At 41.2% G+C, this 26833-nt stretch overlaps 1 protein-coding gene across 1 annotated transcript; it reads left to right on the top strand.

The window, feature by feature from the left end:
* Positions 1 to 397: 397 nt before the first annotated feature.
* Positions 398 to 26035, top strand: LOC106586419 (solute carrier family 15 member 2). Its single transcript, XM_014173652.3, has 23 exons — positions 398 to 666; positions 2111 to 2157; positions 2575 to 2662; positions 9789 to 9930; positions 13128 to 13220; positions 13340 to 13439; positions 15256 to 15346; positions 15472 to 15549; positions 18220 to 18302; positions 18505 to 18588; positions 18873 to 18962; positions 19574 to 19618; positions 19839 to 19874; positions 20793 to 20881; positions 21782 to 21863; positions 22108 to 22233; positions 22593 to 22757; positions 22914 to 22960; positions 23161 to 23268; positions 23509 to 23605; positions 23870 to 24013; positions 25313 to 25417; positions 25704 to 26035. The coding sequence occupies exons 1-23, from the start codon at positions 651 to 653 to the stop codon at positions 25932 to 25934; spliced, it is 2187 nt and encodes a 728-aa protein (XP_014029127.1). The 5' UTR covers positions 398 to 650; the 3' UTR covers positions 25935 to 26035.
* Positions 26036 to 26833: the final 798 nt, after the last annotated feature.

Genomic DNA, 26833 nt, shown 5'->3' with positions numbered 1-26833 from the left:
CAGCATGGACTTCGTCAGAGAGTAGACTAACGAAGTTACAAGTCACGAATTATTAATTCACATCAAGCCAACTACTACCACAGTTTAATTAGTTAAATAGGCAGACTAATGATTTGATAATAAAATGATGAGGGATAAATGTTCTCTAAACTTTTCTTATGAAAAGGTAGGCTTATCCTACCCTATTTTGCGTGAGCAAACACTGCTGTTAGTCTACTATCCACCAGTGGGACTCAAGGAACTCACAGGCTATGATCACTTCAGGCCAATTTCAACAGGCATTCCATGCTCAGGTTTGCGGGTTCAAAAACCCAAACAAGAACTCTATTGTGCATCCAGAATCTGGTTCACAGGCAGGTTCCCACACAGTCCAGACTCTGCTGGGCTATATGAAAGTAAAGTAACATCTGCTATTCTACTGACAGTAACAGATCTGTACTGAACAGCTCTTGAAGTCACAAATTCATGGATCTGGAGTCGAATATTAACTAAGGGGTTGAACATATGTTATAAGAGAGCTGCGTTTTCCATTACTGCGCAGTGCGCTCAGAGTCACAGACAAGAGAGGAACGGACTTGGATGCACGTCAAGAGGTCCACCGACCGATGCGACGCTAGTGTGCCAAAAACACTCCAGAAAAAACTGAAGAAATGGAGACACGAAAGGGTAATGCATGTATTTTTATTGGATCTATGGTCCATGCATATTTGAAGGAAAGAGTTTTACACACAAACTTTATTATCAATAGTTTTCAGTTTTTGTAGAGTGACAAATGGCGAATGATTGTCGTTATGCATGCCAATGCTTGACAAGATGGATGGATGTAGGCAAATGTGTAACATGTGCTCGATTTATAGAAATGCTGAAATATGTGTAATTTGTAATTTTGCATTTAGTATTTGGTTTTGACTGCGAAACTTCTGAATATGTTTTCCATCACATCTGTCTATTTGCAATGGAACTGAGTCAACAGACGCATCATCGGAGCGTTTGTATTCATTTGACCTATTATTACCATAAACCACTCTCTTCTCATAGGCCATAGAGCGTAATAATAATGAGTAGTCTGGCATGAATTATTATTTTATTATTAATAGTCAGTATGGCAATTCCCAGAAATTATGCACCTAATTGACTAGTATTTGTCACTGCGTGAATACTGCAATACGGGTGGGATTTCATTGCATTTGACAGAAGGCCTGCATTTATTAGAGATTATGCTTAAAGTAACTGTCCAGTGAAAAGCTCACTTTTAAAAGTTCATATTCTGTTAACTCATACTTAAATAATGTTGTCCTATCCTATACTGGCACGGTTTTCGTAGGAATGAGCAGACCAAAGTGCAGCATGTGTGTCATTCCACATTTTATTTATACTGTGAAACTATGCAATACATAATGAAACTGAATGACAAAAACAGCAAACAGTGAAGCAGAGGTGATACACTACTCAAAATGAATCACCCACAAAACCCAGGTGGAAAAACCCCTACTTAAGTATGATCTCCAATTAGAGACAACGAGGACCAGCTGCCTCTAATTGGAGATCATCCTAAACAAAACCCCAACATAGAAATACAAAACTAGAACCTAAACATAGAAATAGAAAACATAGAGAGAAAAAAACCTGTCACGCCCTGACCTACTCTACCTTAGAAAATAACATCTTTCTATGGTCAGGACGTGACATATACTGGTACTTGTGGCCAAAGCATACATTGTAGAAAAAAAACATTCCAAAAACCCCAACTCAAACCTATATCTCAAACAGGCATTTAAAAAATGCTTACTATTTCCTGATGAGGATGAGCTGGCCAATCAGCGGTCTACTTGCGTTCATATTTTTATGGACCAGTATACACCCACACCATTCTGTTGTTGGGGTACACCCACACCATTCCAACACAGAAAAGCTGCTTTTTAATCATAATTTAAAAAACTGGAAGGAAAACGATTTTAATCATATTGTAATTAATTATAGGTCTTATTTCATAGAAATCTGGAAACACTGGACAGTTACTTTAAATGTAGATACAGTACGTCATGTCATGTACATGCATCTTGTAAATGCAATACCTCCAATGTTAAATTATTTTGTGATTTCCTTACAGAACATGAGTTGAAAATTCATGAAAATGGAAAGACAAGCAAATCACCGGTAATTTTTGATATTTCTCTACTTTCATGTTTCATTGCACTATATCCATGGTCCTGTCTTTGGAAAGTGCCTTGAACAGGCACAATGGATATCGATTGGATGATTCTTGGAAAGTGGCATCTTTGTTTTCTTGGTTTCTTAGTTGAGCGACATTTCAACTTTAATTTCTTCTTCTTCAGACCTTAGTAGTACTTGTCATTTCTTTGTACCATGAATGGACAATGTCATAATTGTATTGTTTAACTGATTGTAGTTAGAATGGATATTGGCTACTCCAGTAAACTGTGCATAGTCCTTATGTACCCTCTCTCTTTTTTTCTCTCCCTCTATCTCTCTGCATTTCTCTCTCTCGCTCTCTTTCTCTCTCCCTTCTCCCCTCTCTCTGTCCCTCTGTCTCTCTTTCTCCTTTCTTCTCAGAAACTATGTGGGACCAACTACCCTGTCAGCATCTCCTTTATAGTGGTGAATGAGTTCTGTGAACGCTTCTCCTACTATGGCATGAAAGGTATAGTAACCTATAATTAAGAATGTTTCTCCTAACTAAGAACCTAACTAAGAATATAATAAAGAATGGTTCTCCTAAGTAAGAACCTAACTAAGAACATTACTAAGAATGGTTCTCCTACAATGGCTTGAAAGATAGTTAACCTAACTAAGACACAAACAGGCGACATGAGCAGGCAAGTGTACATGTGACAAAGTGAAAATGTAGAGTTTCCATCAACCTCGCGGGCAATGTAGATATCAAAGAACGCCGCAGTTCGCGGAGTTGTAGGTGAAACCATTCACTTCAGGAAAAGGGGTGATATAAATAAAGTTTCCTTTCATTATGTGTTGCTGAATTCATAAGAATATTTGCTGCCATTGTAGTAAGGTTGGCAATACGAGAGGTCTTCGGACATTGTAATATTTGCTTTGAAAGAACAGCTAGTGGGTTTTGAGTGCTTCTCCCCTATTTGGGAAGTTGGTCTGCCTGCTCCTCAGCCTGAGAGAGATATTCTGAGAGCATGTTTGTGCCTCTTCCTCTGTATATAAAACTGTTTAAAACTGTATAACACAATAGTGTCTTTGGAAAACTGGTTCATATATTCTGAAGTCAATAACGAATGTGACTATGTATATATGTATTTTGCCGTTAATGTATTTAAGACATATTTCGGCAAGTTAACCAAGTTTTTGCTGGCTTAGCTAGCCATGTTAATGACGCGCTAACTAGCACCGTTGGGTCACTGCACTACAATGTCACTCTAGCAATTGCTAGCAGGTGATTTGCTAGCTGGTGGTTTATTGAAATATTAAGTGAATGTTTATTTTCTTACTACCTTAAAAGGTTTGTATAAAAAGGGTTGTACTTGTGCTCTGTATTTATGGACTAATATCACTTCAGATTGAGAGTATGTATCACTACTGTTGCTCCTATCTAAAATATATATTGTGTCCTACCTAACCAGTGAACGTGTGGCTGTGACCGTCATGTCAAAGCATGTCATCACTGTGTGATATCTTTTACCGCATGTATGCTTTTCTGTATTTTTGTTATTTTCTAAACACAACGCAACCATTACGATCACTTTGTGTATTGAGTCTGAGAGATATTCTGAGAGCAGTGAACGTGTGGCTGTGACCGTCCTGGCAATGCCTGTCATCACTGTTTAGTATCTTTTACTGCAGATAAAAACTGAGTCAACCTGAAGTGTGGGTGTCAATGTGCCTTTCTTCTGGGGAGCTATGTGGAGTTGGTTACACACAGATAGGGTTCAACAGCGGTGGCCCTCCCATTAGGGCATTAGGGGCAGCACCCCACTTTGACTGGTCAAAAAAATATATATTTTAAATTATACTGAACAAAAATATAAACGTAACATGCAACAATTTCAAAAATGTTACTGAGTTACATATAAGTTCATATAAATAAATACGTTTCTTGAAATACATTATTTAGGTCTAATCTATGGATTTTACTTAACTGGGAATACAGATATGCATCTGTTGGTAACAGATACATAAAAAAAAAGGTAAGGCGTGGATCAGAAAACCAGTCAGTATCTGGTGTGACCACCATTTGCCTCATGCAGCACGACACATCTCCTTCGCATAGAGCTGATTAGGCTGTTGATTGTGGCCTGTGGAATGTTGTCCCACTCCTCTTCAATGTCTGTGCGAAGTTTCTGGATATTGGTGGGAACAGGAACACACTATCATTCATGTTGATCCAGAGCATCCCAAACATGCTCAATGGGTGACATTTCTGGTGAGTATGTAGGCCAGCTTCTTGATATGCCACACCTGTCAGGTGGATGGATTATCTTGGCAAATGAGAAATGCTCACTAACAGGGATGTAATTTGAGAGAAATAATATTTTTGTGCGTATGAAACATTTCTGGGATCTTATTTCAGCTCATGAAACATAACACCAACACTTTACATGTTGCACTTATATTTTTGTTCAGTGTAAATAAAATGTATATAATTCATGGATTATGTTTTAAATCCTCATAAAAGTGTGGTAAATGTGTACATTTTCATGTTTCAAAAATATATTGTTCAAAACAAGCTGTTCAGTTACTACTCTGCCCCTCAGTAACTGCCAGCAGCAGCAGCTCTACCTCCGTGGGCACATGTGAACATTTACATTTTAGTCATTTAGCAGACGCTCTTATCCAGAGCGACTTACAGTAGTGAATGCAGCCTTCCCTGTAGCTCAGTTGGTAGAGCATGGTGTTTGCAACGCCAGGGTTGTGGGTTTGTTTCCCACGGGGGGGCAGCACAGAAAAAAATAAAAATAATAATGTATGAAATGTATGCATTCACTACTGTAAGTCACTCTGGATAAGAGCGTCTGCTAAATGACAATGTAAGATGCATACATTTCATTTCTTTTTTTCTTTTTTGTACTGGTCCTCTGTGGGAATCGAACCCACAACCCTGCCGTTGCACACACCATGCTGGCGTTGCAAACACTATGCTCTACCAACTGAGCCACAGGGAAGACCAACATGGATTGTTTTGCCACCTATTTGCTTATGAATAGCGAACTGACCCAATGAAATCACAGGAGCATAAATAGCATAAATTACAACAGCAAAAAGTAAATGGACCATTCTGGGGCCCTTAAATGTGCGTCTGTTCAGTCAGAACTTCTGGTTCTGCTCTAGTCTCCCTCCCAATAATTCTCTTGCATCAGACAGCTTACTAGCATGTGAGACTAGATCTGCTCTATCAGGTACAGATGGCCCTAAAGCAAAAAGCAAATTGTAATTAACATGTAAATAAATAATAATAACAGTCATGGTAGCCTGGGACCTGATAAACCGGACAACTACATCCAACAAGTATCGAAGGACAGCGATACACTAGCTACAACTTTCTCATAGCGGATTTTATAACACAAGAAAGCATGACTAATTTTATTTTTTCCCACCATGTTGTTCATCAGGTCCTACTGTAAGTGACAGGGCAACATGTTGTGTGGACTAAAACATTTTAAAACTGTATCACAAAGCATAATCAAATGAATCAGCCAGCTACAGTCATTTTGAGAAACATTGAGAAATAGTTTGGTCGATTTTTTTGGTCAAATTAACTAGTTATCTAACTTTGAAAAGCAGCTAGCTAGCTATAGCTGCTAGTAACTTGCTAGCTAGTTAGCTCCCATGCCAATTTCAAGTCTTTCTAAACTAATATCTGACTAACTCAGAAATAGGAAGTTATTTCAGAATGAAAGTTACCTGGCTAGTGCATCATGCTTTGTGACATTATGTTAGCTAGATATCCCCAGTTAAATAATGCTTGTTGTGTTCTTCCTGGTGCACTTATTCGTTTGTGACGTGAGCTAGCTGCTCAATCTAAATAGTATAATCTAATCTGTTCAAAACAGTGGCAGCATGTGCAGCAGCGATCATTCGGTTGAAGTAGGTGTATTTATGCTGTTGTTCAAATGCACAGATCACGTGATATATCATCTAAAAAAAAAGTCCAGTATTCAGCCAATCAGTGGCTGCCACTGGGGCTCAACTGCCCATTTGCCCTCCTATGAAAGTGCCCTCGCTCCATGGATTTAAAAAAATGTTATTACGTACTTTTACATTTTATTTTGAGTCTCTTTTCATTTTAAATGTAACGAATTGCACATCAAGCTAGATACTTTCATAAGCTCTTGAATCCCCTCCTCCGCCCCAAGAGCACACTCGTTTGACTTGCATGCAGTGGCCACTGGATGTGGGTGGCGGGCAGGGTGCCGGGCAGGCATCCATATTTGAAGTTGGATCTGACATGTGTCCTTTGTTATTTTGAGCATGTCTGTGCATGGCCCTGGTCATGAGAAGCAGCAAAAGCCCATGTCAAATTCGATAAGTCAATGAGGCCGTTATGACAGAGGGACCACACCAGGTATCTATTTTGGCCTCAGACCTGAACTTCATTTCACTTGATCTAGACCCCCTGTCTGTCTGTCTGTCTGTCTGTCTGTCTGTCTGTCTGTCTGTCTGTCTGTCTGTCTGTCTGTCTGTCTGTCTGTCTGTCTGTCTGTCTGTCTGCTCTCGTCTCTCTGTCTCTCTGTCTCTCTGTCTTTCTTTTTGACTGTCTGTCTGTCTGACTGTCTGACTGTCTGATTTACATCCTCTCCTGTGAAACACACTTAAAGAAAAAAGAGATATAATGCGTCCCAAATGACACCCTATTGCTTATGTAGTGTATTAATAAGTAGTGCACTATATAGGGAAAAGGGTGCCACCCGTTGAACGTCAATGTTAAGTGGATGGGCATATAAAACATATCTTCATGAGAGTGCCATGAACAGTAGGTTGTAATGCCTTACACTGTTAGAAAGCTCACATCATAGATTTCATTTTCAAATGTCATGCTATGAACATTTACAATTGACATGCTATAAGATTTGAGCTGCCTAATAATGTTTTATATACAGTTGAAGTCGGAAGTTTACATACACCTTAGCCAAATACATTTAAACTCAGTTTTTCACAATTCCTGACATTTAATCCTAGTAAGAATTCCCTGTCTTAGGTCAGTTAGGATCACCATTTTAAGAATGTGTAATGTCAGAATAATAGTAGAGAGAATGATTTATTTGAGCTTTTATTTCTTTCATCAAATTCCCAGTGGGTCAGAAGTTTACATACACTCAATTAGTATTTGGTAGCATTGCCTTTCATTTGTTTAACTTGGGTCAAACGTTTCGGGTAGCCTTCCACAAGCTTCCCACAATAAGTTGGGTGAATTTTGGCCCATTCCTCCTGACAGAGCTGGTGTAACTGAGACAGGTTTGTAGGCCTCCTTGCTCGCACACACATTTTTAGTTCTGCCCACACATTTTCTATAGGATTGAGGTCAGGGCTTTGTGATGGCCACTCCAATACCTTGACTTTGTTGTCCTTAATTTTTTGCACAACTTTGGAAGTATGCTTGGGGTCAATGTCCGTTTGGAAGACCCATTTGCGACCAAGCTTTAACTTCCTGACTGATGTCTTGAGATGTTGCTTCAATATATCCACGTGATTTTCCTGCCCCATGATGACATCTATTTTGTGTTGTGCACCAGTCCGTCCTGCAGCAAAGCACCCCGACAACATGATGCTGCCACCCCTGTGCTTCATGGTTGGGATGGTGTTCTTTGGCTTGCAAGCCTCCCCCTTTTTCCTCCAAACATAAATATGGTCATTATGGTCAAACAGTTCTATTTTTGTTTCATCAGACCAGAGGAAAGTTCTCCAAAAAGTACGATCTTTGTCCCCATGTGCAGTTGCAAACCGTAGTCTGGCTATTTTATGGCGGTTTTGGAGCAGTGGCTTCTTCCTTGCTGTGCGGCGTTTCAGGTTATGTCGATATAGGACTCTTTTTACTGTGGATATAGATACTTTTGTACCTGTTTCCTCCAGCATCTTCACAAGGTCCTTTGCTGTTGTTCTGGGATTAATTTGCACTTTTCGCACCAAAGTACGTTTATCTCTAGGAGACAGAACGCGTCTCCTTCCTGAGCGGTATGACGGCTGCGTGGTCCCATGGTGTTTATACTTGCGTACTATTGTTTGTACAGATGAACGTGGTACCTTCAGGCATTTGGAAATTGCTCCCAAGGATGAACCAGACTCGTGGAGGTCTCCAATTTTTTTCCTGAGGTCTTGGCTGATTTCTTTGGATTTTCCCATGATGTCAGGCAAAGAGGCACTGAGTTTGAAGGTAGGCCTTGAAATACATCCACAGGTACACCTCCAAGCTTCTACAGCCATGACATCATTTTCTGGAATTTTCCAAGCTGTTTAAAGGCACAGTCAACTTAGTGTATGTAAACTTCTGACCCACTGGAATTGTGATACAGTAAATTATAAGTGAAATAATCTGTCTGTAAACAATTGTTGGAAAAATTACTATGCAATTGTTGGAAATTTGTGGTTGAAAAACGAGTTTTAATGACTCCAACCTAAGTGTATGTAAACTTCCGACTTAAACTGTAACTAGTGGTCAGGGAAAATCTGACTCATTTCTTGGTGGACTGCTCTCATTCGTTGTAGTCTCTCTCTCCCTGTGAACGTACCACAGAGTTGGCCAGCAACTCTACTGATTCATCACAATCTCATCTTTCATCTATTATTTAGTTTGTCCCACTGTGATGAACAAAGTGGTTTTGTTTCACATCTTCAAACTGTTACATTTTTTAAATTAATTTCTATATAAATCGATGTGTGTTTGTCATAGAACGATGGAACTACTGTCTAACGCTCCAGTAAACTCTCAGTTTTGCAGCTATATGCAGCTTATGTGCCTGTGATGTACCGTTCCGACACAAATTGACAGACAGTCCAATCACTGAATGAGCGTTAAGGTGGTACTCCCAAGTCTCCAATGGCTGTGGATATGTGACCGGATACCCCAGAGTAATTTGAGGCTAAATTAATTGAAGCAGTCAAATTCGTTGTTGGTGAAAACCCAGTGTAACAGAAGTTGATTACTAAGCCAATTACCTTGATATGCCTTGGTAAAACAATTACATTATAACGAAAGTCTCCTAAATAGGGGACTTAATGTTTAAAAGGTTTTAAGTGTGTTTCCTTATTTTCAGTAGTAAAGAGTTTACATAATCGTATCCTTATTTTCAGAAGTAAAGAGTTTACATAATCGTATCCTTATTTTCAGAAGTAAAGAGTTTACATAATCGTATCCTTATTTTCAGAAGTAAAGAGTTTACATAATCGTATCCTTATTTTCAGAAGTAAAGAGTTTACATAATCCCATCCTTATTTTCAGTAGTAAAGAGTTTACATAATCGTATCCTTATTTTCAGTAGTAAAGAGTTTACATAATCCCATCCTTATTTTCAGTAGTAAAGAGTTTACATAATCGTATCCTTATTTTCAGTAGTAAAGAGTTTACATAATCCCATCCTTATTTTCAGTAGTAAAGAGTTTACGGAGTCTCACATATAAAAAATACATTGTAGTAGTCAGTGAGATAGTGGGTCTCAAAATTGTATTTGGTGAATTGTATTGTACGCTAATTGAAAATAAGTAAATATATACATATTATAGCAAACAAAACTGAAAAAAGATAGTTTAGCCACATTATTATATTGCAAAACTCTGATCCCTAACCTGGTGCTTACTGTGTTTCTTTGTAGCGGTGCTGACACTGTACTTCATCAACTACCTGCATTGGGACCCGAACCTATCCACAGCAGTGTACCATGCCTTCTCCAGCCTCTGCTACTTCACCCCTGTGCTGGGGGCCCTCATTGCTGACTCTTGGCTGGGCAAGTTCAAGTGAGTTAGATGTAGAAGCCACTTTAAAAAATATATATATTTAAAATTTCAACTTTATTTAACCAGGTAGGCTAGTTGAGAACAAGTTCTCATTTACAACTGCGACCTGGCCAAGATAAAGCAAAGCAGTGCGACACCAACAACAACACAGAGTTACACATGGAATAAACAAACATTGTCAATAACACAATAGAAGACTATATACAGTGTGTGCAAATGATGTAAGATAAGGGAGGTAAGGCAATAAATAGGCCATAGTGGCGAAATGATTACAATTTAGCAATTAAACACTGGAGTGATAGATATGCAGAAGATGAATGTGCAAGTAGAGATACTGGGGTGCAAAGGAGCAAAAAAATAAAAAATAACAGTATTGGGATGAGGTAATTGGATGGGCTATTTACAGATGGGCTATGTACAGGTGCAGTGATCTGTGAGCTGCTCTGACAGCTGGTGCTTAAAGTTAAAGTTAGAGGGAGATATGAGTCTCCAGCTTCAGTGGTTTTTGCAATTCGTTCCAGTCATTGGCAGCAGGGAACTGGAAGGAAAGGAGGCCAAAGTAGAAATTGGCTTTGGGGGTGACCAGTGAAATATACCTGCTGGAGCAAGTGCTATGGGTAGGTGCTGCTATGGTGACCAGTGAGCTGAGAGAACGGGGCTTTACCCAACAAAAACTTATAGATGAATCTTGAGCCAGTGGGTTTGGTGACGAATATGAAACGAGGGCCAGCCAACAAGAAGATATACAGGTCGCAATGGTGGATAGCATGTGGGGCTTTGGTGACAAAACGGATGGCACTGTGATAGACTGCATCCAATTTGCTGAGTAGAGTGTTGGAGGCTATTTTGTAAATGACATCGCCGAAGTCAAGGATCGGTAGGATAGTCAGTTTTACGAGGGTATGTTTGGCAGTATGAGTGAAGGATGCTTTGTTGCGAAATAGGAAGCCGATTCTAGATTTAATTTTGGATTGGAGATGCTTAATGTGAGTCTGGAAGGAGAGTTTACAGTCTAACCAGACACCTAGGTATTTGTAGTTGTCCACATATTCTAAGTCAGAACCGCCCAGAGTAGTGATGCTGGACGGGTGGGCAGGTGCGGGCAGCGATCGGTTGAAGAGCATGCATTTAGTTTTACTTGTATTTAAGAGCAGTTAGATGCCACGGAAGGAGAGTTGTATGGCATTGAAGCTTGTCTGGAGGTTAGTTAACACAGTGTCCAAAGAAGGGCCAGAAGTATACAGAATGGTGTCGTCTGCATAGAGGTGGATCAGAGAACCACCAGCAGCAAGAGCGACATCATCGATGTATACAGAGAAAATAGTCGGCCCGAGAACTGAACCCTGTGGCACCCCCATAGAGACTGCCAGAGGTCCGGTCAACAGGCCCTCCGATTTGACACACTGAACTCTGTCTGAGAAGTAGTTGGTGAACCAGGTGAGGCAGTCATTTGAGAAACCAAGGCTGTTGAGTCTGCCGATAAGTTGTGATTGACAGAGTTGAAAGCCTTGGCTAGGTCGCTGAATACAGCTGCACAGTATTGTCTCTTATCGATGGAGGTTATGATATCGTTTAGGACCTTGAGCGTGGCTGAGGTGCACCCATGACCAGCTCGGAAACCAGATTGCATAGTGGAGAAGGTACGGTGGGATTCGAAATGGTCGGTGATCTGTTTGTTAACTTGGCTTTCGAAGACCTTAGAGAGGCAGGGTAGGATAGATATAGGTCTGTAGCAGTTTGGGTCTAGAGTGTCTCCCACTTTTGTAGAGGGGGATGACCGCAGCAGCTTTTCAATCTTTTGGGATCTTAGACGATGCGAGAGGTTGAACAGGCTAGTAATAGGGGTTGCAACAATTTCGGATAATTTTAGAAAGAGAGGGTCCAGATTGTCTAGCCTGGCTGATTTGTAGGGGTCCAGATTTTGCAGCTCTTTCAGATCATCAGCTATCTGGATTTGGGTGAAGGAGAAATGGGGAGGCTTGGGCTATTGACCGGGGTAGGGGTAGCCAGGTGGAAAGCACTGCCAGCCGTATAAAAATGCTTATTGAAATTCTCAATTATCGTGGATTTATCGGTGGTGACAGTGTTTCCTAGCCTTAGTGCAGTGGGCAGCTGGAAGGAGGTGCTCTTATTCTCCATGGACTTTAGTGTCACAGAACATTTTGGAGTTTGTGCTACAGGATGCAAATTTCTGTTTGAAAAAGCTAGCCTTTGCTTTCCTAACTGCCTGTGTATATTGGTTCCTAACAACCCTGAAAAGTTGCATATCACGGGGGCTATTCGATGCTAATGCAGTACGCCACAGGATGTTTTTGTGCTGGTCAAGGGCAGTCAGGTCTGGAGTGAACCAAGGGCTGTATCTGTTCCTGGTTCTACATTTTTTTAATGGGGCATGCTTTTTAATGGGGCATGCTACTTTTAAAGAATAACCAGGCATCCTCTACTGACGGAATGAGGTCAATATCCTTCCAGGATACCCGGGCCAGGTCGATTAAAAAGGCCTGCTCGCTGAAGTGTTTTAGGGAGCGTTTGACAGTGATGAGGGGTAGTTGTTTGACCGCAGACCCATTACGGACACAGGCAATGAGGCAGTGATCGCTGAAATCCTGGTTGAAAACAGCAGAGGTGTATTTGGAGGGCAGGTTGTTTAGGATGATATCGATGAGGGTGCCCATGCTTACAGATTTGGGGTTGTACCTGGTAGGTTCATTGATCATTTGTGTGAGATTAAGGGTATCAAGCTTAGATTGTAGGATGGCTGGGGTGTTAACATGTCCCAGTTTAGGTCACCTAACAGCACGAGCTCTGAAGATAGATGGGGGGGCAATCAATTCACATATGGTGTCCAGGGCACAGCTGGGGGCAGAAGGTGGTCTATGGCAAGCGGCAACGGTGAGAGACTTGTTTCTGCAAAGGTGGATTTTTAAAATTCGAAGCTCAAATTGTTTGGGCACAGACCTGGACAGTAAAACAGAACTCTGCAGGCTATCTCTGTAGTAGATTGCAACTCAAAGGGGGTTTGGCAGTTCTATCTTGTTGGAAAATGTTATAGTTAGGGATGGAAATTTCAGGGTTTTTGGTGGTCTTTTCATCCCTTAAAGGGAAAAATACTCTGTTTGATCTATTGTGGTTTCAAGTATTCTATTCTATTCTAAGCTAATTGTGAAAGTAACTACTGTGTGTCATGTCATCCACAGGACCATTGTCTACCTCTCTGTTGTCTATGTGCTCGGTCACATCGTCAAGTCTGTTGGGGCCATACCGAGTGTGGGGGACTCAACCATACACATGTGGGTAGTTGATCACTGATTGGTTAAGAGCTAGAAATGTTACCCTGTAAATGGGTTGACCAATCTGACATCTAACGCTGTGCTCTGTATGTGTATGTGTATGTGTGTGTGTGTTCTAGAGTACTGTCTATGGTGGGTCTGATCCTCATAGCCTTTGGTACAGGAGGTATCAAACCCTGTGTAGCAGCGTTCGGAGGTGACCAGTTTGATGAAGAGCATGTAAGAGAATATTATATCCAACATTTATACAGGGGTTGGAACTTTTCAGGGAACAGAACCAAAAAAACGGAAAATAATGAAATTATTTGAGGAACAGAACCCAAACCGGAAACGAAAGTGTTTCTGTTTCTGTTCCGAAACAGAAACTTTATTTTAAAAGCATGGGAACCGGTAAATAACGTTATTTTACATTCCGGGCATTTTTATCCAGTCCCACACAAATTACAACAAAAAGCCTATGCAAAGCCCTCACTCTGTCACTCAGAAACTTAATCCAGCGTCTTCCTGCCAGCTGGAAATCTTTGCCAGTGGGTATGCGTTTATGTGTAGGCTGCCCCTCCCCTCTGAAGCATAGGTTACTTTGTAGCTTACTGACAACATTACAAGCATGATCCATAAATGAGGAAGAGCTGTGGACCAGAGCTAATGTTTGCTCTGGTCCAACGTTAAACCAGTTCTGAAGACCAAAGGCGTTCCTCCATAGAAGCCGCTCGCAAAATTTCAGTAGCATCTCACGCCCTACACTGTGACTGGCAACACAGTGTGTGTTTTTCTTTCACTAAGATTAAAACTATGCTGTTACGGCAAAATACAATTTGCTCTTAATTACTTTCCTATACAGATTAAATCGCTTACCCGTTCCAAAGCAAGCAGTTCTATCCACACTGATTGGTGAAGCAATTCAATGTCAAGCTAAATGTAAAAAAACATGCCTAGAAGGCCAGCATCCTGGAGTCGCCTCACTGTTGACGTTGAGACTGGTGTTTTGTGGGTACTATTTAATGAAGCTGCCAGTTGAGGACTTTTGAGGAGTCTGTTTCTCTAACTAGGCACTCTAATGTACTTGTCCTCTTGCTCAGTTGTGCACTGGGCCTCCCACTCCTCTTTCTATTCTGGTTAGAGCCAGTTTGCGCTGTTCTGTGAAGGGAGTAGTACACAGCTCTGTACGAGATCTTCAGTTTCTTGGCAATTTCTCGCATGGAATAGCCTTCATTTCTCAGAACAAGAATAGACGAGTTTCAGAAGAAAGGTCTTTGTTTCTGGACATTTTGAGCCTGTAATCGAACCCACAAATGCTGATGCTCCAGATGCTCAACTAGTCTGAAGAATGGCAGTTTTATTGCTACTTTAATAAGCACAACAGTTTTCAGCTATGTTAACATAATTGTAAAAACGTTTCTAATGATCAATTAACCTTTTAAAATGATTAACTTGGATTAGCTAACACAAAGTGCCATTGGAACACAGGAGTGACGGTTGCTGATAATGGGCCTCTGTATGCCTTTGTAGATATTCCATTAAAAATCAGCCATTTCCAGCTACAATAGTCATTTACAACATGAACAATGTCTACACTGTATTTCTGATCAATTTGATGTATTTTAATGGACACATTTTTTTGCTTTTCTTTAAAAAACAAGGATATTTCTAAGTGACCCCAAACTTTTGAACAGTAGTGTGTATCTGTACTTTTTTGGGGCCCAAACCGGTTCAGAACTTTATTTTGCGGGTCAGAACAGTGGAACGAAGAACAAAAAAAATACTTCTGTTCAGAACAAAATAATTAGAAACTATTTTCAGTTCCAACCCCTGCTTTTATACCGTCACTGCAATATGTGAGGGATGGTTCAATCTAACATCTGTGATTACTAAAATGTCTTTTGTTGAAGGCCTATTGAAGTAGAAATATGATAGAAATTCAGCCATGAATGGAAGAAAACAACAACTTTATTGAGCTGTAAAATAACTAATCTAAATTGATTTTCTGATATTAAACAGTGTTCACCATCATTGGTTTTCTTCCCTCTCACCTCAGACAAATGAAAGGAGGAAATTCTTCTCCATTTTCTACATGTCCATCAATGGTGGGAGTGTCTTATCGACACTCATCACACCAATATTGCGAGGTTCGTGTCAACATTAACCTTAATCCTAACCTTAATAGTGAGCGCTTTGGCCTCTGAAATTGCATATGGCTGCTGCATAGACAGCACAGCTTAACTGTACTGTATGTGTGTTCTTACACTTGCAGGAGATGTGCAGTGTTTTGGTGGTGACTGCTATGCTCTTGCCTTCGGAGTACCAGCGATTTTGATGGTCGTTGCTCTAGGTGAGTGTACTCTCTTCTTCACACCTCTTCTTATGAAGCCAGTCTGGATTTCTACTTGAGACTAGAATATACCCAGTCAGTAAACCTGGTAGAAAGGATGTTATTACATTACCAGATTACAACCTTGCCTGCTGGGTAAAGTATGTATTGAATGCATTCAGCACAGACCTGGTTGTGCAGCAGACTTGTATACATGAGCTACTTTTCACATAGCCAAGCTACCATTATGGGTCACAGTGGGGGGCTGTGGCCCCCGAGTCGGAAAACAGGGTTTGTTTTGATAGCGCATGCTTTAGCCTGGCAGAGGCAGTGAACCCTAAAGAAGAATGGGATTCTGAGGCAGTCAGCAGAAAGACCCTAATGGCAGGAACACCGATGTGTGTGTAGGGCCTGGTAAACATGGAGCCTCGCCAGTCAAAACAACACGGAACTGTGTTAGACACACACAAACATGCATAGGCACACACACACACACACACACACACACACACACACACACACACACACACATACACACACACACACACACACACACACACACACACACACACACACACACACACACACACACACACACACACACACACACACGGCTGGTATTGGCTACTTGCTGGTCTTGTCCATTATAACATATGCTTGATTTAGCGGTAGGTGGGTTACAATAACAATACAAACAGGACACAAATGTTGTTGACATATGTAAATACAGTCTGCAGGTCTTTTGGCTAATTTGTTTTAGTTCCTAAACAAATGTCACCCACCCAGATAGCACACATCATCAACACTCTTCAGTGTGTAGTCAAGAAGTTTACTATAACAGAGAGTAAGGGTCTTGTTTACTTCTAACCATTCGGGGATGACCATGGGTGGAAAAGGCTTCTCTAGGAACTCCTAGAATTCACATTTTTACATGTCAAAAGGACTTCACTTCGGGAACTCATTGGGAACTCCCGCATGTCCGTCTCCCCTCAGTTCCCCCTTGGTCTGACAGAAAGACAACAGTGATGATAATTTGTTTGCAGTTAGGGAGTGCTCTTTGGAGGAGACCAACACTCATAAAACTGTATTGCCATAGTATATTTACAATCAGTTTTTTAATAACCAATGTCGAATAAACTCAGCAAAAAAAGAAACGTCTTCTCACTGTCAACTGCGTTTATGTTCAGCAAACTTAACATGTGTAAATATTTGTATGAACATAACAAGATTTAACAACTGAAACATAAACTGAACAAGTTCCACAGACATGTGACTAACAGAAATTGAATAATGTGTCCCTGATCAAAGGTGGGGTCAAAATCAAAAGTAACAGTCAGTATCTGGTGTGGCCACCAGCTGCATTAAGTACTGCAGTGCATCTCCTCCTCATGTACTGCACCAGATTTGCCAGTTCTTGCTGTGAGATGTTACCCCTCTCTTCCACCAAGACACCTGCAAGTTCCCGGACATTTCTGAGGGGAATGGCCCTAGCCCTCACCCTCCGATCCAACAGGTTCCAGACATGCTCAATGGGATTGAGATCCAGGCTCTTCGCTGGCCATGGAAGAACACTGACATTCCAGTCTTGCTGGAAATGACGCACATAATGAGCAGTATGGCTGGTGGCATTGTCATGCTGGAGGGTCATGTCAGGATGAGCCTGCAGGAAGGGTACAACATGAGGGAGGAGGATGTCTTCTCTGTAACCCACAGCATTGAGATTGCCTGCAATGACAACAAGCTCAGTCCAATGATGCTGTGACACACCGCCCCAGACCATGACGGACCCTCCGCCTCCAAATCAATCCCGCTCCAGAGTACAGGCCTCGGTGTAACACTCATTCCTTCGACGATAAACGTGAATCCGACCTCACCCCTGGTGAGGCAAAACCGCGACTTGTCAGTGAAGAGCACTTTTTGCCAGTCCTGTCTGGTCCAGCGACGGTGGGTTTGTGCCCATAGGCAACGTTGTTGCCGGTGATGTCTGGTGAGGACCTGCTTTACAACAGGCCTACAAGCCCCCAGTCCAGCCTCTCTCAGCCTATTGCGGACAGTCTGAGCACTGATGGAGGGATTGTACGTTCCTGGTGTAACTCGGGCAGTTGTTGTTGCCATCCTGTACCTGTCCCGCAGGTGTGATGCTCGGATATACCGATCCTGTGCAGGTGTTGTTACACGTGGCCTACCACTGCGAGGACGATCAGCTGTCCATCCTGTCTCCCTGTAGCGCTGTCTTAGGTGTCTCACAGTACGGACATTGCAATTTATTACCCTGGCCACATCGGCAGTCCTCATGTCTCCTTGCAGCATGCCTAAGGCACGTTCACGCAGATGAGCAGGGACCCTGGGCATCTTTCTTTTGGTGTTTTTCAGAGTCAGTAGAAAGGCCTCTTTAGTGTCCTAAGTTTTCATAACTGTGACCGTAATTGCCTACCGTCTGTAAGCTGTTAGTGTGTTAACAACCGTTCCACAGGTGCATGTTCATTAATTGTTTATGGTTCATTGAACAAGCATGGGAAACAGTGTTTAAACCCTTTACAATGAAGATCTGTGAAGTTATTTGGATTTTTACAAATTATCTTTGAAAGACAGGGTCCTGAAAAAGGGACGTTTCTTTTTTTGCTGAGTTTAGCACAACTTCTACTCAACATCTACTCAAACTCCACTCTTTATATGTTTATGTCTTTGTAGTTGTGTTCATCTCTGGAAGTGGGATGTATAAGAAGAGTCCACCGGAAGGGAACATCTTGTTGGATGTGTGTAAGTGCATGGGGGTAAGTCATCTGTCTCTCACTCTCTCAGCAGTCATATACTTCCATAGAAAGATGTCTCTCGTGGCAGACTGTTAACATTGCTGGCCAGCACACTCAAGATTTGGTGCTGGGTTCTGAGATTACAGAAAGATAAACCTCTGAGAAATTCTGTCCCTGTGCTTAATATTGTAGCATGACTGCTCCTGTTCCCTCCATCCTACAGTTGGCCATCAAGAACCGCTGGAAGAGCTCTAAGTATGACCCTAAGAAGAAACACTGGCTGGACTGGGCAGAGGACAAGTATCCGGTATGATTATCAAGAATGAAATAACTTTTTCTGATTAACTCCAGTGACGACTAGAATGACTTCATGGAGCTTTTAACTGCCCCCATTAACAATGTTTCAGATTAAGATATGATAAAATAAAGATAAGAAAACGTTATTGTCCCTAAGATTTTCATAAAATTGCATTGTCTTTGGAGATCTGGCCTAGAGGTGAACGTCTACAGGAAAAGGAATATGTGTATGGATAAAGAAGTCTCTCCTGGTAGTGACCCATAATGTATGGTTTCCTATGTGTTTCTCTACAGAGACGTCTGATCCATGAGATTAAGATGGTCCTAAGGGTTCTAGTGCTCTACATTCCTCTGCCCATGTTCTGGGCTCTGTTTGACCAGCAGGTAAGGACCCAACGCTTACCCTTACCCTAACCAGCCTCACGAGAACAGTAATCACCACCCTCGCTGTTAAAAAGCCCCGGCCTAAGCAATACCTTTCATGATTCCGAAACCCGGGATACAGTCCAATACAGTGGGTATGGACTGAGTTAAGACAGTAATTTCAACCAGCTTTGCCCTCTGGGACCCCAAGTTCTGCTTGCCTCACTGCTTGATCTTAAGGTTCCTCTCCTCTCCTCTGGCCAACAACAAACAGCACCACACTACCATCTGATTAGGGAAAACTCCAAACCCACTTCTATCCAACATTCCCGAACCCAAACTTCGTGGGCACATTCCTCTTATATAACACAGTGATTCAAACTAACAAGTAGAACAAAAACGTTCATCTTAGTTTTAAAGGAAGGGAATTTATGTTGTTTATAGGCAAGAACATTTCGTTTGGCTTTCCATTAGGCATGTTAGAAGCCAAGGACATGTTGGATTAATGAGGTCTGATTATGCCATTGAAGTGAATGGTGACGGCAAACCAGCTATCCAGTGCTATAGAATACAATGAATGGGCCAGTGATAACATGATAACTTTCAGCCATCTTTGTTTTGTGATGCTGTAGGGTTCCCGTTGGACTCTCCAGGCCACCCGGATGAACATGGCCTTCGTAAGTTCCTTTTTCTTTCTTTCAATGTACAGTACATAACAACAGTCTCGTTGTGAATGGTCTTCGTAAGTTTATTTCCTTGTGTAGCAATGTGCTTTACAACTGTGGTAAAAGGTGATTGTACAATATTTATGATTTCATAGTATTCTGAATTGTTTTATTATCGTTGACTGTAATCTGAAATTGAGATCTTGTTGTAAAATCTGTCTCCATGTTACAGGGATCAACATTTGTCCTGAAGCCTGATCAAATGCAGGTACCTGCAGTTCCTTACTTTCTTCCCACTCTCTGCGGGGTCGACAGAAAGACGATGTTTTCAGGGATACAGTATTTTAAACCTAACTTCCGCTTCCCCTGAAAAATGGATATGGGGCCTCCGCTCAATAGTTTTTTCACACCTGCTAACTTAGGTTACTCACTTCCTAACACTATATAATACAATACTACTGCTTATAATCTTTATACTAAACTCAGCAAAAAAAGAAACGTCCCTTTTTCAGGACCCTGTCTTTCAAAGATAATTTGTAAAAATCCAAATAACTTCACAGATCTTCATTGTAAAGGGTTTAAACACTGTTTTCCATGCTTGTTCAATGAATCATAAACAATTAATGAACATGCACCTGTGGAACGGTTGTTAAGACACTAACAGCTTACAGACGGTAGGCAATTACGGTCACAGTTATGAAAACTGAAGAGGTTTAACACCAGATACTGACTGTTACTTTTGATTTTGACCCCACCTTTGTTCAGGGACACATTATTCCATTTCTGTTAGTCACATGTCTGTGAAACTTGTTCAGTTTATGTCTCAGTTGTTGAATCTTGTTATGTTCATACAAATATTTACACATGTTAAGTTTGCTGAACATAAACGCAGTTGACAGTGAGAAGACGTTTCTTTTTTTGCTGAGTTTAGAACTGTAACCATAGGTTATCTCTCTCATGGCCTTGACTAAGATCACACTTGTTTTCTCCTGAACCCAAACCCTTTTATAATGGACATTACCACCATAAGGCTATCTTTTTACTGAGAACATTGAGCACAAATATTTACTGGTGTCTTTTATAAGTATGCTGCATTAACCTTTATGATTTTATGATATTTTTAGGGGATTTTTTATTGTCATTTATAGGCGTGTGCCCTGTGTTTTGTTCTTGCTTGTTTTTTCAGATGTTAAACGCTCTGCTGATCCTAGTGTTTGTGCCTATCTTTGACATGGTTGTGTACCCACTCATAGGCCTGTGTAGGATCAATCTCACGTGAGTGGACCTTGTGTGTCTGAACACTAGCTGTCTCATCCTGGCTTCCTCCGTCCTTATTTCCTCAATTCCTTGCCTTTCCTATCAAAGCTCATTGGAGGAGGGACCTTGGATCCTCTTCTCCAATGCGTTTTAAGGATAATTGGGGAAACAAGGATGAAGGAAGCAAGGCTATGTTTTCAGATACAGCCCGTCTCTAAACGAGCAGGGGCTTTAGCTGACGGTGGACACTACAGCATTCCACAGTCATCTTTTATGAGGAAACTAAGGGAGTAAGGAATGGTGCAAGAACAGGCATCATGTGGCTTACACAGCTGCCTGTTGGCCATAAAGAAAACATTTGTAGCTGCTCTACCAAACCTCGTGATCTTATCATGTCATAGAGATGGGTGAAAGATACGTGGAAACAATGTTGTGCAAACGTCTTCTCCTACAGAGATATAAAACAACTGACCAATTTAATAATTTCTGAGAACAGAAATTGTTGTTACTGTGTAGTATCAACTGTGTACTACTGGTTAGTACTGTGTAGTAGTGCGTGGTAACAACTGTGTTAGGGACAATGTTGACCAATGTGAGTTGACCGTCAAGCAGTCTGTTAAAGATGCACTCTCGAACGTTTGTATAAATTCAGCCAGTAGTTTTGAAAGTGGTGCTCACAAGCCAAAAGTGGTCCCCATGTTTTGTGTACTACGTCATCAAGTCATATACTACGTCATCCATTTCGAATGCTATGTTATGTCATGCAAAAAAAATAATCAAATTCGTACTATATGTTATGAATTTGTGCTTAAGATCCAAGAGGGCATCTTTAGAAGTCTATAAGAGTGTAGTGTAAGGTATCTAAGGATAGTGTGGGGTCAGATTGTTTGATTGTCAGATTCTTCTATCTCTTCTCAGGCCGCTGAAGAAGATGGCTGTGGGTATGATCTTTGCAGCGCTGGCCTTCGGTTCTGCCACCTTGGTGGAGGTCAATGTCACGGTAAGACTAAACATCTCTGGCTCAATTTCACTTTAGATTTTGTTTGTATAACTTGCCAAAGGCCAGAACAATCTCTAATCGTGTTTTTGCAAGATTATCATAATTCTCAATAACTTCTGGAACGACCTCTTTAAATCCATAGTGACAGAATCATGGCGTTCTACCCTACGTATAGCAGCTGTAGCTGTGGGGAGAGACTACCTTGATTCTAATGTCCCCTCTATCTTCTCTTTGCCTCTGGTAGAAAACGGTGGTGGAGCCTGCGCCACAGGGACAATGTCTGCTACAGGTCTACAATCTGGCTGTCAGTGACGTCAAACTGAACATCCCCGGGAGTAACCTCTTCTCACAACCCATCAAATCCTATGAGGTAAACTAGATTGGCAGATTTGTAAAACAATACAACAGTAAAGCACATTACAGGATAATACCAAACAGGATGTTTTACTGTAACCTAACCATTGAATGAATGTACCCATGAGGGTGTGGCCAAATTGCTGTGGTCTGGGTGGCTTTGTACATTCCTGTAATTCTATTTCTATGAACTTAACTTAAGTTGATAATGCTATGCGTATAACACATGTATTTATAAACGTTGACAGCAGCTCTTACAGAAAGCAGTCCTACCAGATAGGAGTGTGTTCTTCTGAATCAGCGTGTCTTTTGTTTTGGCTATATAGTTGAACGTAAGCCTTGTCAATTCACTCTGCCACTGTGTCTGTCCATTAGGATCCACCAGCATATCAGCATATTCAACTAGGGGGACACAACAAGACCATCAATATGGCGGTCACCCAAAATGAAATTCTTTACCAGTGTGTCCAGACCTTCACAGAGCAGAAAGCCTACACTCTCGTCCTGCACAGCAATGGTTCTGGGATTGTGTGTAAACTAGTGAGTCTGAAGTCTGATCTGAAGCACCATAATGATTACAAAAGTTATTGAACGACCAGTAGCTCTTCTTAATAGCCTACTACAGAAATTATTTCTGTATTTCCAACTTTCATGATCTTTTCTGTTTATTTTTTAATTTATTTTTTCATAATATAGGCGACAGACAACATACATAAAAGTGAAAAAATGGAAGCGTACCTGAGGTAATTATGTTTTTATGTGTGAATTTAACTGGAGGAAAGAATAAGAGTTCATCTTGTGAATCATCTTGTACAATGGAAAAATACATGTTCCCCATGACTCTCAGCTATAGATCAATGAATACACTTTATCCCATCTCTGCATACCTGCTTTAGAAATGTATTGGAGCTGAAACATTTAACATGTACACTGTCTCGAACAGATTCATCAACACACGGAGCGAGGCTGTGAACATAACAGTGGGTGCTGTGGATTTTTACGTACCTGCTGACTATGGCATATCTCCCCATAACAATGTGGAAAGAAAAGAGTGAGTATGACTTGCATATTTCCTTTCCATTGTAGTTCACCTTAACAAATATTAAAGTATCTCATCCCAGTCCACTGACAGAATATCCTATAATTGATATTCCTAATTTTCTAACATTGAAAATCTGACTGATATATTAACAAATTGGTAATAGATACAATACTAGATCATATCTCAGTAGACACAGATCACTTTTACCTCTGCCTTCTCTAAATCCTTCACCTATCCCATCTCTCACAGGTACACAAATGATAAGTGTACAACAGGCTCACAGGATTTCCTCATCACCCTGGGCCTGCTTGACTTTGGAGCCTCGTACACTGTCATTCTCAAAGGAGTGAGTCAGGCCACTGGCTTTACATGAGACCACAAAAGACCATACTGTAGATACTATATGTGTTTCCTGCTACAGCCTGATGCCAGTATAACTATAAATACCTGGACTAGCACAGTACTAGCTACCTCCAGTAATAGCTACCTGGTAGTTAAACTAGTAAGTGTATGTGATCCCTGCGATAATTGAACACTCAACCTTGGCATTGTTAGCATTTTCAGTGCCTGCACTGGCATACAGTACTAACCTCCTTTACTTTTTTCCCAGGATCCTGGAGAGATCATTCTCCAGAAAATGGAGGATGTGAAGGCCAACAATGTCCACATAGCCTGGCAGATTCCACAATACGTCCTGATCACAGCAGGAGAAGTCATGTTCTCCATCACAGGCCTCGAGTTCTCCTACTCACAGGTCAGTAGTTGTCTTACTCACAGGTCAGTAGTTGTCTTACTCACAGGTCAGTAGTTGTCTTACTCACAGGTCAGTAGTTGTCTTACTCACAGGTCAGTAGTTGTCCTACTCACAGGTCAGTAGTTGTCTTACTCACAGGTCAGTAGTTGTCCTACTCACAGGTCAGTAGTTGTCTTACTCACAGGTCAGTAGTTGTCCTACTCACAGGTCAGTAGTTGTCCTACTCACAGGTCAGTAGTTGTCTTACTCACAGGTCAGTAGTTGTCTTACTCACAGGTCAGTAGTTGTCTTACTCACAGGTCAGTAGTTGTCCTACTCACAGGTCAGTAGTTGTCTTACTCACAGGTCAGTAGTTGTCTTACTCACAGGTCAGTAGTTGTCCTACTCACAGGTCAGTAGTTGTCTTACTCACAGGTCAGTAGTTGTCCTACTCACAGGTCAGTAGTTGTCTTACTCACAGGTCAGTAGTTGTCCTACTCACAGGTCAGTAGTTGTCCTACTCACAGGTCAGTAGTTGTCCTACTCACAGGTCAGTAGTTGTCTTTCTCACAGGTCAGTAGTTGTCCTACTCACAGGTCAGTAGTTGTCCTACTCACAGGTCAGTAGTTGTCCTACTCACAGGTCAGTAGTTGTCCTACTCACAGGTCAGTAGTTGTCCTACTCACAGGTCAGTAGTTGTCTTATTCACAGGTTAGTAGTTGTCCTACTCACAGGTCAGTAGTTGTCTTACTCACAGGTCAGTAGTTGTCTTACTCACAGGTCAGTAGTTGTCTTACTCACAGGTCAGTAGTTGTCCTACTCACAGGTCAGTAGTTGTCCTACTCACAGGTCAGTAGTTGTCCTACTCACAGGTCAGTAGTTGTCTTACTCACAGGTCAGTAGTTGTCCTACTCACAGGTCAGTAGTTGTCTTACTCACAGGTCAGCAGTGATTGGTAATTGGTTATTGGTTGAGTATTGATAATAAGCCTAAAATGCCTATATACTGTAGGCACCTCTGAATATCTGAAAGAATTGGGGTGTCCAATATGATGAAAAATCTACCTAGCCTTTCACAGGGCAAGATGAAGCTAAAACCATATTGCTGATACCAACCTGAACCCTTTCAGATCTACATGAAATGTGTTGGGGGATTACAAGGTTATGGGTTGATTATTTGGAATTCCGCCTTTACAAGGAGAGAATATAATGTTTGAGTAAAGAACGTGTGCATCATCACTATTATCCCCCAGAGCTGTGTGATCTGTCCCTGCTTTTCCCCACCAATGATAAACAATATATAGGTCTATGTTCAATACAGGCCCCAGCTAACATGAAGTCAGTGCTGCAGGCTGGCTGGCTGCTGACTGTAGCCTTTGGCAATGTCATTGTGCTGATCGTCGCAGAGGGGGCAGGTCTGGATCAGGTAGGTCCCAGTCCCAGTAGTAGAAAAGTGCTTTTGTTTTCACTGTGCCGTTTAGAAAATCTTGTCATTGCACCATTGAACCCATAGACTGCATAAAACAGTTAAAAACAGTAAAACAGAACCAAATGTCTGTGGTAGTCCACTAGAGGGCAATCAATCACAACATCATTACTGTCTTGGTCCCTTTCTCAAGTAGAGTACAGCAGGGTAATAAATATGGCTTTCAAATAACAACATAGACCTGTGTTAAATGTGTTTAACGTTGAGTCGAACTTCTAATTCCCAGTGGATGGAGTTCCTGCTGTTCGCTGGCCTCCTGGTGGCAGTCTGCATCATCTTCTCCATCATGGCTTACTTCTACACCTACGTAGACCCTGACGAGCTAGACAAGCTGTTCCCAGACAAGGCAGTCAATGACGACGATGAAGACAACTTGAAAAAGAACCAGAAATACCACATGGACCAGACAGACAACAGTATGTACTTGAACCCAATAGAGAAGAGCACTAAGATGTAGCTTGGTGACTGACGTACTGTGTTACGACTTCCCCCTTGATAGACCTGTAAGCCCCTATTGTGGAATGTTTTTATGCATTGGTAAAACGAAGCAAAGCATTACGATTTGGTGAATGGTGTTTGAGTATATTTTCACTGAGCCTTACTGTATGTAGTTTGTTGTTGTCACACCCTGTCTGTGTGATCTTATGTATTAACCAGAGTTAACACTCCAACCTAAACACCTCAACATCGACAGGTGAAACCAGGATCAGTAGGAACAAAACCACATTGTTGAAATACTTTATGGCAAAATACATTTAATTTTTGTGGATTTATAACATTTTACAGAATTTTGCAGTACTGCACATAAACAAACGTTAGTTTCCTGTTTATAATGTTGTTCATAGTAGACAAGGAACACAACTGTCTCTTACAGTTAATGATAAATGAAAGAGAACCTATCCAAAAACAACACAATAACAGGACATTGTAAAAATGGTCCCTCTTCATACTGGCTACTTGAGAGGCAACAGTAAACATGTAGTCCCGCACAAATGATGCAGTGCCACCACCTTGGGCTAATGGAGATATTGCGTGTGACTAGTAAATTTCAGTTAATTACTATAGCTCCACGCCTTGGCCAATCAGTGTAATTTTGTAAAAGCCGGATCTCTGTGGCAAGACGTACGTACGAACAAAAGGAAGGATGGAGACAAATCCACAGTCCCCTCCCCGATTTCATCGTGAGGGACAACTGTGGAGTCTGGGAAAAGTCTCAAGACACTCTAGAGAAGACACGCTGCTCCTAATCATCAGCATAACATTTTCTAATCTTGAGAAACATTTTCCTGTAATTTTACTGTAAATAAAAAATTAAATGCTAAATAAAAAGGTGTACATTTCTCTAGTTGAATATTT

The sequence above is a fragment of the Salmo salar genome, chromosome 25 (assembly GCF_965601325.2).
Source record: "Salmo salar chromosome 25, fSalSal1, whole genome shotgun sequence".
Classification (NCBI taxonomy): Eukaryota; Metazoa; Chordata; class Actinopteri; order Salmoniformes; family Salmonidae; genus Salmo; species Salmo salar.
This window is presented reverse-complemented; position numbering and strand designations above follow the sequence as displayed.

Bases quoted from the DNA above. Each gene is read 5' to 3' on its own strand.
- LOC106586419 (XM_014173652.3), top strand. The intron at 9,931-13,127 runs GTGAGTTAGATG...TGTCATCCACAG, and splicing joins TCTTGGCTGGGCAAGTTCAA to GACCATTGTCTACCTCTCTG. The intron at 13,221-13,339 runs GTGGGTAGTTGA...TGTGTGTTCTAG, and splicing joins GGGGACTCAACCATACACAT to AGTACTGTCTATGGTGGGTC.